Source organism: Neltuma alba, unplaced genomic scaffold (assembly GCF_004799145.2).
Source record: "Neltuma alba isolate B1F8T4 unplaced genomic scaffold, ASM479914v2 tig00011291_pilon, whole genome shotgun sequence".
In the NCBI taxonomy this organism is placed as follows: domain Eukaryota; kingdom Viridiplantae; phylum Streptophyta; class Magnoliopsida; order Fabales; family Fabaceae; genus Neltuma; species Neltuma alba.
The window spans coordinates 118,158-131,798 of NW_021636000.1; the positions used below are offsets into that span (position 1 = coordinate 118,158).

The 13,641-nt window shown below is 37.6% G+C and overlaps 1 protein-coding gene and 1 pseudogene across 1 annotated transcript; both read left to right on the plus strand.

Moving 5' to 3' along the window:
* Positions 1-3,773: 3,773 nt before the first annotated feature.
* LOC114711486 (serine/threonine-protein phosphatase 4 regulatory subunit 3-like) lies at positions 3,774-8,268 on the plus strand (annotated as a pseudogene).
* A 1,013-nt stretch (positions 8,269-9,281) lies between these two features.
* LOC114711501 (outer envelope pore protein 16-2, chloroplastic-like) lies at positions 9,282-10,642 on the plus strand. Its single transcript, XM_028895917.1, has 7 exons — positions 9,282-9,466; positions 9,555-9,606; positions 9,695-9,772; positions 9,895-9,926; positions 10,010-10,043; positions 10,293-10,360; positions 10,465-10,642. Exons 1-7 carry the CDS (start codon positions 9,335-9,337, stop codon positions 10,606-10,608), a joined length of 540 nt encoding a protein of 179 aa, XP_028751750.1. The 5' UTR covers positions 9,282-9,334; the 3' UTR covers positions 10,609-10,642.
* The last annotated feature ends 2,999 nt before the right edge of the window (positions 10,643-13,641 follow it).

Consider the following 13,641-nt stretch of genomic DNA (forward strand, 5'->3'; position numbering starts at 1 on the left):
TCTGAGCTCCAGAAAGCCGTTAAGAAAGTTGGACAAACATGAGCCAAGTAAATTAGGAGGAAATTTAAGGATTAAGTTTTGATCCAATAGCTAAGATTTAATCTCCCTACTCCTCCACCAAATTATTGACACGTAGCACCTTCTAGAAGAATGATTTAAGGATAATGCAAATAGATGATGCAATGATGATGCTACTTGAACTTTCAAGTTTGCCCTTATTCTTGCTTTTAGCTCCCAAGGGCATTTTGGTTCATTCAACTCAAAGTTTCGGCTATAAATAGAACCTCTCCTCCCCCTCTATTTCGACCAACATGACAATACTAGGAAAAACTCTTGCAATTTTATTTCTTGAAGCATAATCAGGAGGAAGACACCTACTTTTGATGAACCAAGCTTTGATCTAATGTTAGTAGGTTGTTCTATGTTGTTTCTTGCTTTGTTTCTTTGAGTTGGGCGGTTGAAAAATCTATTCTTCCCTCTTTAATGTTGCTGGCCGAAATGTACAAGATTAGGGGATGAAAATTTTGATGTTATATCTTGTTAAAACACAATGGTTCAAGGTTGTTTCAAGTGGTTTTGAGTTGTTGTTTAAAAGATTTCATGATTTGAGGACTAAGGGTGCTATTTGGCCAAGCTAAGATTTGTACTGTAAGATGTGTTTTTTATAGTTTTGATGCTTCTATTATGTTTAAAATGAAAAATAGTGTAGGATTGGTCTAATGAATAAGCATTGGAAGCACTAGAAAATGTGTGTAACAACGAAACTACTACACTTTTAAATTAATCAATACTGAAAAGCTAACCATAATAGAATAGAAACTTTGTAAAACATTTAAAAATACTATCATGGTTATATAAACATCCTAAACGACACGAGATTAATCATGATAGAAAAGAGTTAAAGCAATATATAAATATATCTATCATGATTAAAAGAGTCCTTCTAAATCAATTTTGTGCAAATCGAGATTCACTATAAATAGGGCTTTGGGCATTATGAACCCAGAATGTTATTTTCAACCATAAGCCCATAACACAAATTACTGAATCATACCTTTCATAACTTTCTAAAATCAAAAGTCATCTGATATCAAGGATTGTTCTGGATCCCCAACTCATACTAAAAAAAAATCACATGCAAATACCTAGAAGCCTCGGGCTTTCTACCAGCATGCAATCTAGTAACAGTTATTAAAAGTATACTATCAAAATAATCAATATCAAATATATCAAAGTATGCGGAATGGGTCCTATTATGGCAATATACATCTATTCAACACAATCAAAGGGGTGGAAGCACTACTATTTTTCAGTAGTAGCTCAAGCTTCCAAAGCCTTTCCTGACTGACTCGAATGGGAACTATCACCTGAAAACAAAAAAAGTTAAATCAACGGGGTGAGACAAAAGCCTCAGTAACCAACAATCCTACTTATCAAGCATACAAGTACTCGTGATGTGTCAAGTGAGACAATTGCAAATTTGTAGTATTTAAACAAATTTCATATTGTCAAAGCATATAACAAAGTACAATTAATAATCCTTTCACCTCCTTTATATCCACTCATCTTATATCCTCTGATTGAACCCATGGGCTAAATCCTCATCCATGTGACTGGTAATTAGATAAGCTCACAGATCAAGTGATATGGACCGGTCAAAATCCACACAGCACAAGACCGGACCATAGGTTCCCCCTCTAGTCTACTAGTGGGGTGTCAATGTCCTATAATGAGTAATTGAGCCAAAGGACCAATCAGTGTATACCTGATGGCCCTATCACTTTATATCCTCAAATGTACATAGTTTACCCTCTTATATCCTCTTTGATATAGTTCCCATCATCAACATCCGCCACCCCTCACATATCAATACTCAAAATAATGTATTCATAATAAATAATCAACATATCAAAATCAATTCAAATTTCCAATTCCCAATTAATTCATAATACATGAGATCATCATAATTGTAAATACATATATTTTGTAAAGAAAGTCTCACAAGATAAATTTCGATAACAACATAATTTCACAGCTCGTATCATAATTCAGTAATATTTCATAAATCTCATATAATTCAAAATTAATCACAATCAACTTACGAGTATGAATAATAAGTGAAAAGTGGTTACATCTCGCCCACTAGAAAAAGGATTACCACAAGGTTAATCCCGTGCTCAAACCAACAATCTAATAATTTAATCTACACAATTAATATATTTGCATATCAATACACGAGCTATTTAATTAATTACCTAAGCTAATATATAAATATATATATAAGTTAAAGTTTCTAATTTTATGCTAAAACCCAAACCTCTCATAACCCATAATTAAGTCTTTTAACACAAAAATTCATATATCCTAACAATCCATAATTTCATTTAAACCTTTCAAAATATTTACTTTAATACAGATTTTTCTCAAAAATTTTAAAAATATGAAATTATCATATTTAAAATTTAAAAATCCTATCTCAAATTTAAATCTCAAAAACCAGTTATTAGAAATTCAATATACATCAAATACACTTAAGTAAATAATTTAGGCAACAGTTTCATGGTAGAAATATCATATTTTCCACAAATAAATATCTGTTTAACTAAATAATTCATTTAAAAATATTAGGTCAGTCAAAAATAAAACTAAACTAATAGAAATGATCAACTAAAATAACTCTACAATGCTATGCTCATCTATCATCAAAATTCAATATTTGCTTCAAACCCTAAATCCAAAAATTCTCTCTAATCAGTACAAAACTATTATCATTAGATAGATATAAATTAGTAGAAAAACTTTTATAAAAAGAGTTTGATAAAAAAAAGTCATTTGACTTACCAAAATGATATGCAAATATTAAAACCCTAGTGACAAACGAGAGAACGGCGTTAGAGAATGAGAAAAAAAGAAGACGACGCCTCTCGACCCCACTCCAACGGCGAAAATAAAATTTGGGGTAAATTCCAATTAAAGACCCCATATAAAATGAGACGAAATTACAATTTTAAACCCTGTTTTTTCCTTTTTCCTTTACATTTTCTTCCTTTTCCTTTTTTTTTAATCCGTTTTATTACTTTTATTTAGCAAATTTTTTTGCATATATAATTTATAAATTTTATTTTCAGAAATTTTATTTTCTTAAATAACTAGAGAATAAAACTTATTTATTAAACATTAAACTACTTCTAAACTTGTTTAAATACTAGAAATACAAACTAAAATGTTACAATTCACAATATATATAACTTTATTTGTAATTGAAATTAGTCTATTTACATGTCACTCCATAATAAATATTATGAAAGTACTTATTACAGGACAATAGCGTTATTTTCTTGTAATTCACATCTTCAAACTAAGGGGGTTTTGGATAGAAACCAAATCATGGTTTCAAAAGTGTTTTACGGATTACGAAATAAATAGTGGAGGAGATTATTTCGTTTTGCGGAAAAGTGCTTCTGAAACCATGGTTTTGGGTTTCCCAAATACCCCTAAAGCTATAAGCTACTGTAACGAACACCTCCCATCCTGTAATAAAGTTTCAGAAAATTTTAAGGGTTTTTAAAATTAATTATATACTGTGGTCCTTGAACAAAATTTTCCCAAAAAGATACCGTGAAGCTTCGTCTTGAAGGAAGAAACAGTACAGATTCTTAGCAGTGCATCTATAAAGCGCAGACGCAAGGGAGAGGAGGGACCGATCGATCAAAGCCATAAAAAAGGAAAAATCAAATTATTGTATCAGTGAGAGACTCCATCGGTGAGATCAAATGGAATCGGTGGTGAGGGTGATGGGAAGGCTTCTGGGGATGATGCCGGAGAACGAAGCTCAGGCTCAGGCCAGCAGATCAGCCGGAGGCTGCAACAGTGGAACCCAAGGCTCATTCAATAACAGCGGATCAGGCGCTCAAAATTTCAGGGACGTCACCTGGAACAACGGCTCTTATTCCGGCAACCGTTACGATTCTCCTTGCGACCACAACGCCGCCGGCGGCAACTTTGCTCACAGCAGTGGCAACGGCAACGGCAACTGAAGCATTGTGAACAATGGAAGCCCTCTTCGTTCCAACCGAAACCGTAATGGGTGATTTTGGTGGGTTAGGTTGTACGATAGGTCTTTTTGAGTGTTTGTTTTTGGCCACCGGCGTATTAGTGGTTGTAACTTTTTTTGACTATTAATAAAATGGACTGTTTTGCTCCAAAAAAAGAAATATATCGTTTCAGTTAAGGCTTCTCTTCAATTGTTTTTAGGGTCTCTGTACTGCTAATGATATCTCAGTCTTATGCGTGTGATAATGTGAAGATTCGATTTTTTTTTAGGGAAATTATGACTTAGTTAGTAAAATGATCAGATGGATCTTAGTTAGTAAAATGATCAGATGGATCACATATAACTCTATCAAGCACGGAAGCGGAAATTCCTTCTTATGGTTGGATACGCGTACTTAATATGAGTATTAATAATTATTAAGAATGAATTATCTCCATAATGTAGTAAATAATTAAATTTAATACCAATAAGAGGTTTTGCTGCAAAACCGCAACTGTTGCTACCATTGTTATGGATGGTCTCAAATTGTCTCAAAATCTGCTTGAGTTTCCACTAGTTGATGTTTACCTAATGTGGTTGATTTTGTTTGAGACATCTTTAGCATGTCCTCTCCTGGCTAAGCTGAGCATGGTGATCTCTATGTAGGAAGGTGTGATTCACTGTTTTGTTATGTAGTCTGCAGTTATCCACCAACCCAGATACTAATGGTTAATATTTACAGAATTTGCAGCTAATTAGTTCGGTATGGGTCCAATATGTTTTCAATCACCATGGATATACTATGTTCTGAAAGTACCGTTAGTCATGTATGTGGTTCATATGCTGTCAACGGTTAGCATCCAACTAGAAGCATTAGTATCATGTCATTTTTTGGGGGCAAATGAGAGGAGGAGGGAGGGGGGAATTATTGGGTTGGATATGGTAGAAGGTTTCGGTTTGGTTTAGTAAGTGGTTTTAGTTTTCTTGCTTTATAATGGCTTTTTCATTTGGAGTCAACACACTTGAGTTTTTTTATGCAGGTCTTAATTTTGAATGTTGACTTTTGTTTTATCATATATCTGCTGATTTGTTGGAAAACTTGTCAGTTTTCATGTGAGATGGAAGTCTCTTTCCGACAGAGGGATACTATTATTGATATCTTCTAAGAGAAGCATTTGGGGCAACTGATCGAAGTAATAACAGCGTCATGTCCTTCTGTTGCTCGTTCAAGTAGCAATTCAGTGGATCCCAGTCAAAGGGTCAAGTGTCAGATGGAAACAAAACCAGAGATATTATCAAACATATGCGAATTATTATGCTTTTGTGTGCTGCATCACCCATATGGGATAAAGTATGTTGCTGCTGTGCATTATGTGATTGATATACCTTTAGGAATTTGTTGCTGCTCATGTTAATTTTGAACAATGTGATTGACAAAATTTTGCTTTTGACAAAAAGAAGGGAAAGTACTTGGTTGTTGGGGCTGTTCGATTGTTCGTACCATCCTCTCTTGTCATGTGAGTCTTAATATCTGCACTAATAAAATGTTCGATGAATTTTAGGGAAATGCAGAATGTATGGTGGTGTAGTTGAGAAGCAAGTGTTTGTTAATTTTAATGGTCCATTGGTCCCCAAGTTCATGTTAGGATAAGATTACTGATGGTTTTTTTAATGGACACTTAGGTGGTATGTTATGCCATAGTCTTGCGGTGAGCAGTAGGGTATCTAAGTTTCAAAATTGAGTAGTAATGGGGTGCTTAATCGATAATTATGTGCTTGTTTGGGATCACAATTGGACACCCCAAAAACACTTATTCACATAATTTGAAACAAACCTCTCACATACTTACCTTATATTCCATTAATTATGATTGCAAAGTTGATTATGAAGAATTCGTCTGCCATTCCAAACAAGCACTATGTAGATTGGCTCTCCAACCTCAAAAGTTAACTTTTGGGGGAGGGTTTTTTACTTGAGTACCTATCAATTGTTATCAAAGTTGATGGACATTGGTTCTGGAAAGGGCTGCCTATTGAGGGTTTTAACCATTGGAGGATTTAACTAACAAGGAAGATGAGTGAAGTGTTGTAGATTCTATTGGGATGCCTAAATCTCACATAAAGTACCATAGGACCCTCAATAGGGTGTTCAAGTAGGTTCTCCACTTCTATCGGTAGCTTTTGGAGGAGGGTTAGTGTTTAAGACTGGTTTGAATTTGTTTAGTGTCCTATATTTCCTTTTGTTTCCATGTTATTCTGGTTTTGCTGCCATTTTCTGCTGGCTGACCCCCTTTAAGCATTTTGCTTAATATTTTGGAGTGTTGACCTGCTGGACGAGCATCTGATAAATCATTTTGTTAGGAATAACCTTCTCAAACCAATTGTAGATGCTTTTGTTGACAATGGCCATCGCTACAATCTGCTAAACTCTGCAGTTCTAGGACTTTTTGAGTATATCCGGAAGGTTCTTTCTTTTATACCTATGTACTGTGCATCTTAAATGTCTGAAGCAATTATGTACTGATAACATTGTATGCTGCAGGAGAATCTAAAATTATTGGTGAAATATTTAGTTGATTCTTTCTGGCCTCAGCTTGAGAAATTTGAGTATTTGGCTTCCATTCAATCACTGAAAGTAAAGTATGAGCAGGTATTTTCCTTGCTGCTGGTCCTGGTTTTGGTATCTTCTCCTTCTGTTTTTGGTGCAAATGTCTGATGATGCATTTTTTATTGCAGTGTTTAGATAACGGGCGGCCAAAAAGTACTGCTAATGTGACAGACCCCCGGAGACGAACTGATGAGCGGGCTCTAGAGAAAGAAGAGGAAGACTACTTCAACGAGGACAGGTACGTTCTCTCTCTCTCTCTCACACATTGTTGGAGACTTTACATATAATTGTCTTACTCTTGATTGAATCAGTGATGAGGAAGATACAGCTTCTGCATCCGTTTCCCACAATCAGAAAGGACAGCCAACGCAATCTAATTCATCTAATGGCTCTGCAAGCGTCTCACAGATAAGGTAGATTCCATTTTCCTGTATTATGGAAATTGAATCGTTTGCATTCCATATGTTCCAAACTGATATGTTAATTTGGAATTATGGCCCAAGGTCTGGTGGTCTAGTAGACTATGATGATGATGAGGATGATGAAGATTACAAGCCACCACCAAGGAAGCGGCCAGAAGCTTTGGATGAAGATGAAGGGACTATGGAGTCTCTCAGGCTAAAACGGAAATTGCCTTCCAAAGACAGAGAACCCGAGCATGTGAAGAAGTAGAAGTGGTTCAAGTATCCAAAGTCCAAAGATGGTGTTTTTTCTGCCCTATGTTCAACACTGAACCAGGCCGTGCTTCCTGCTAAGAAAACTGCAATCAACGTACATGCTAGTCCTGACGCAGCTGAAGGGAGAATGAGCTCTAGTGACAACAGTGAAGAGAAGGCATCAAGTGCTCCTAGAAACTCTTCAGATAATAACAGCGCAACCTCTGAAGAGAGTAATGTAGAGGAAGAAACTACTGCCTCTAGGAACTGTTCCGATCACTTGCATGGCAACGAAGATAATAGACAGTTGGATGGTGAGGAACGTCAACTGGTGCCACCAAATTCCTCACCGGAGATGGCTGTAAATGGATCATAAGTAGTATTTGGAACCGTGTACAACAAGGCATGGACAGTCTATTCTGTTATGACGTGGATTTGCTAGTGAGCTGACTGCCAAAGCAATAGCTTGGAGACGACGAAGGACAGAGGACATGGGGGAAATGTCGTAAGGTACCATACCGGTAAAGAGGATCACGAGGAGATAACATAACGTGGCACCTAAGAGGTGGGGAAGACATTAATGCCATCAACTTGGATCTTATCCTCTCCTCCGGCTCCTTGTCTAGTAATTTCTTGCTTTTTGTATAACATTCATCAGCATTAATTTTCATCTTTTCTTTTTCTTTCCCTTTCTCTGCTCTTTGTTTTTTTGCTTACTCGAGCCCTTTTCATAAATCCTGCCAGAAAAGAGGGTGGGTTGGGGAATGGGGGTGAGGGAGATAGAGACCTGTTACCATCATTCCCTTTTTCGGTTGCTTGAACTTGGTGATCCAGGGCATCAATATCTGCCTTCCACAGGTTTTCTCTCTCTCTCTTTTTTTTGAAAATAATGTTTTTGCGGTGGATATGGTAACAGGATTGTGCAGTGAGTTTGTAGGGTCAATTTTTAGCAAATGTAGCGAGTTAAAAGAATCCTCTGTCTCTCTCTGTGTCTGTGTGTGTGTTTTTTGAGCTGAGGATCCAGTGTATATTTAAATATTAAAATTTCAACGTATTTTTCAACTTTAGATGTGGTTCTGTTTCTGGGTAACCACACTCGTCTTCACTATCAGACATTTAAGTTACTTCTGTTTTCCTGTTACTCCTGCGCCCCTGTTCTAAGTTGAAATTACATTCTTGATCACAACTATTTTTTTAACTCCAGGATACTTTCCAAAAAAAAAAATTGAGGGTTTACGTGAGAGGCACGTTAAAGGTTTGACATCAATTTGAACGAGATGTAAAATCTTCAGGTGTTTACCAACTGGGAGTTAGGTCTAGTGGAAGGGGCTAATATCTTATAACACAGTGAATTCTTATTAAAAGAGGTGTCTATATTTAGGGTTTGAATCGAATTGAATTGTATCTAGTAGGAGGATAACTGTGCCCATTAAAAAAAAAAATCCCAAGGTGTGGTCCTAGGTATTAGGTAATGTTGCAGTCGAATTCGAAGTGGCGACATTATGTTAATTCAAATTAGTGGTGAATTTAAAATGTTAAGATGTTGTATGGCTGGAGTGTCTGACGTTGGATCAAGCGAACATTTCTCTCTCAATCAATAAATATACCGTAATATAACTAAAGATTGACTATTAAGCGGCTTGAAGTGGGCAAATTGAACGTGGTTGCCGCTCTTTCCAGGAAGAAACGGTTGATTTTTGTTTTTCCCGTCGGAAGAACCGGTTGCTTTGCAGCACAAAAAGTCAAAACCATGAACATAAAGGCGAATATAAAAACAGTCAGGGAACCAAAAAAAAAAAAAGGCATGAGTTATTACTAATAGAACATGGACAAGGGTGAAAAGGGCTGAAAGTTAGGTTACTAAAATGCATACAGAGAAGGAAGTTGGAAATGGGTTGGCAACAGCGGAAAGAGCCACGTACGAGTAATAGCAACACGTGTAATGAGGAGTAGTTGTGTGCGGTGCATTGTTGTAGGCTGGGGAACAATATAACAAAAGAAGAGGAAGCTTGGCTTTGTGAGTGTGAGGGAGTAAAGATGAGCAGCAAGAACTTGGATTCCAGATCTCTGATGCAGGAACTTCGTAGCTTTGATAATGAAGTTCCCCTCTTCGACTTCGGCCATCCCCTTCTCAATCGCGTCTCCAACAGCTTCCTCAAAGCTGCTGCGGTATAATATTGCATGATTAATTATTTACATGGTTCTTCATATTTGCATGCATGTGATGAACTCCTCTTGTCTCTCCAATCTGTGACAGATAGGAGCTATCCAAGCTATGTCCCGTGAGGCTTATTTCACGGCTGTCGAAGGTGCCATGCTTCTCCCTTCTTCTTCCCCACTCATCTCTCTTCTTCTGAAGTCACCGTTTTTACACCTGTAATGTAAATGATTTTCTAGGTGCGGGCCTTGATAATGGTGGCAGCATTGTACCTGATGTTTCAGATTCCAAAAGAGCTCGTTTTCCTGGCCTCGGAGGTACAACATATTCCGCCATCTCATTAATTTGTATATCCAACTCTCTCTTTCGTATTTACTTTGTACTAATTTTTCTACATTCCTGCTTATTTGTTGCTTAAATGTTCCATGCACGTACCCAGGAGAGACTAACAGTAAATCTCTTGAGGCCATGGTGAGTAAGCAACCTCATACTCATTTATTCCCCAGTTATGTTTCTTAGTCTTGATTCTTTTACCTTTTTTTTTTGCCTCTCAGGTCAAGAATAGCGGAAAGGAGTCCTTTCAATGGGGTAATTATGATATATTCCCCTTAATGTCCATCTCGTGTGCCTTTATATGTATATGAATGTGAATTTGCTTGATTTTGTTTACCAGTGAAAAATTAAGTCGAGCAGTATCTCAATCTGTTTAATGAAAATGGTATATGATGAATGATCATGTTAGACTCTTGTTTTCTGATAACGGATTGAAGTCATTAACCAACTTCTCCATGTTGAAAAATTTATAGCCTTACCGTAAGATATGAAATGTTGATGCAGGATTGGCTGCGGGATTGTATTCAGGTCTCACATATGGCCTAAAGGAGGCTCGAGGAGTTCATGATTGGGTAAATCTTCTCAAACATATCCCTTTGTCTCCTTGCTTTTAGTGTAAAGCATGATCTTAGCATTCATTAAAAGAATCACAGCTGATTAATGATGTTTGGTGCAGAAAAACAGTGCAGTAGCAGGAGCACTCACAGGGGCCACACTTGCGCTTACATCGGAAAACTCCTCCCACGAGAAGATCGTGCAAACTGCAATCACCGGAGCCGCCGTCTCCACCGCCGCCAATCTCCTCTCTTGGATCTTCTAACTGTGACTGGCTTTTACGTTAGGTCATCTTGTTCCATCCCTTTATTACCCATATAACACCCCAAAAAAAAAGCCTCCCCCTCTTGTGTATATGTTGTTCATGTTTTAGATGAAGTTGTAAGGTTTCCTTTTGGATTTTGTAATCACCATTAATGACTTTCTCATCAGAGGCTTTGCAATTCTCGTTTTATTGAAAGTTCTTTCTTTCATATAACTCCCAAGTTAAAAATTTTAAAAAAGGTCATAAGTGATCACTTATTATGGCTGATCTTTGTTCGGTACTTATAGCCTTTCGGCGCCGACGATGATTGATGATCTAGCAATTAAAAAGAAAACAAGAGAGGTCTCTGTAACTTTAATAGAACAAACTTATAAGGTCACATAGCGGCATTTGTGCTTTGTCTATCTTGCACCTGTAAATATACACGAATCAAAATTCTTTTTATACCAGTACGATAACCGAATCCGTGTGCTAGACTCACCTAATTGTTTATCCCGATTATTTTTCATTCTCAACTCTGCAAGGTGTTCAACTTGTCTGATGCCCAAGCATGTGAGCGAAAATTCTCAAAGAATCGCACAGATAATTATTCAGCTTTGAGTTCACGCTAGTAGTTTGGTAGATGGATAAAATAGATACATGTACAGCTTATAAGGAAATAACGTTGCCGTTTCAAAGAGGTTCCAGACAAGTTATAGAAGAGCCAGAAACAGAGGCCGTATGAGTTGGCTGGGTAAGACCAGACAAGTTGCTGTTATGGAGGTTGACGATGACGACGATGATCTATTTGGGACCAACGAGGAGGACGAGGATTTCAATCTCTTCGATAACAAATCCAAGCCCAAGAGCCCCATTGCATCAAAATTCAATGAAACTAAGAGCATCTCAGAAGCATCACCGCCAGCAACAACACTCCCACGGAGCTACCCTGCAAATCCTGCTCTCAAGTCGGCAGTAACAGGCGTGTTTGGCAACAGTGGAAAGCAAGACATCAATGGCATCACCAATCAAGGAGGATTGGTTCAAGGTGTTCTTAACGGAAGTATCCTTTCGGGTCATCACAATTCTATTACTGTGTATCATTGTTGTTAGGCTGTATCCCTCTATATTAGTACACTTCCGTTTATGAGTCTAATATTGGACCCTCTTCAACCGTACTTCTGTTATGATTTACCGTACCTGATGATCTGGTTTTTTATTCAATAAAGTTCTGATCCTCGGTTACATATCACCCTTTGTAAACAGAGGAAACAAGCAGCATTCTGGCTCATTATTCTTCTTTCACCGATTCCTCGTCTTGCATCTTTCAGTAGATCACTTTATAATGATGGATAATTTTTTGATCAATAGAAATACTGGACATGCATATCTAGTATAAATTCCAAAAAAGCTATTATTCAGAGCTGGTTTCTAGTAACGCCGTCGGCAAGAACACCTAATAAACTTGTTATATTCCTGCTGTTCAAGCATCCCAACTCTCTGAAAATGATTTTTTTTTTCCAAGCATCAACTGACCATTAACCAAGTTGAGAGAATTCGTTCCCGTGTTGTGATCTTTGTACTTTATCTCTCCTTCTCACAACCAGAAACGACGAGTTCCATGGCTCCTAAAGCGGTAAGAAGGGGAAGTTCGACCTATGATAGACTAAATATGCCTGAGTTATTTAATTTCGCTCTAGTTACCACGTCTAAAGGACTAAAGGGAAAGATAAGATCGAAAGACACGTGGGACATGTAGACTGTTTAGCGAGTTTCATTCAAGGCTTATGTGAAAGACATGTCAGTCGGTATCTTGTACTTGAGCTGTCTTATCTTCTGTCTTCCGTGAGCTTTGCTCTGCTTGTTTTTAACACGGTTTCTAGTCTAAAAGGTACCGGATGCCTAGGCGCGTGAGTTAAGAATTTCTCAATCAAAGAATCCGAAGGGATGGATAATCCAGCTTTTAGTTTACGCTAACGTTAAGAGACAGTTTTTAAGGAATTGATTTTGTGAAGACCAGCATCTGAATCCGATAAAGGAAGTTCCCGGAACAGAGAGTCCATGTGAGGTGTCCGTGTAAGAACAGACAAACTGCTACGGTGGAGGCTGACGACGACGACGACGACGACTATGGATTTGGGACAGGCGAGGACGACGAGGATTTCAACCTCTTCGATAACAAACCCAATTCCAAGAAACCCATCACATCAAAATTGAATAAAGCTAATAGTATCTTAGAAGCATCACCACCAGCAACGCCGTGCCAGAACCACCATCCTAATTCGGGAACTCCTGTTCCCATGTCGGCAGCGACAGTGGTGTTCGCCAACGCTGGGAACCAAAACGACAATGTCATCACCAATCAAGGAGGACATGTTCACGGTGTTCTTAATGGAAGTGTCCTTGCGGGGCATCATAATTCCTTTTTTTTTGGGATATCTACGGGACATCATAATTCTATTAACGTGTATCATGGTCGTTAGGCTGTATCCCTGCATATTATTGCACTTGGGTTTATGCGTCTAACACATTCCTGAACTGTCCTGTTATGACTTGCTTTTGATTCAATAGACTAGTTCTGATCCTGGGTTTTGTGTCAGAATACTATCCTTCAATTGAGACACTTGGAAGGAATTATTATCCTATACCTATCTGTTCTCTGTGTTAGACTAGACTCAATTAAGTCGATTGAATCGTACAGTTGAGGCTTCTGGATGATGTACTTGATGATTTTCAGCGTTAAACCATACATGCTAGTAGAAAATGATACTCGTACTTTGATGCGCAGATTCCTTGTGCATTTAGCAGAATAGGCCAGCTTTTATGAACAGAGGAAACAAGCAGCATTGAATTTCAAGCTCATTTTCCTTTTACAGATTCAACTTTTTGCGTAATCTGGAATTAAATAGGTTAGGTTGATGGCTTGACAATGACGGATAATGTTATTGATCAATAGAAATACAGCTCGTGATTCTTCAGAGCTGGTTTCTGTTAAGGACAAGACAACTAGTATACTCATTATCTTCTCTTCAATCATCCTCCCCATCATGCTAA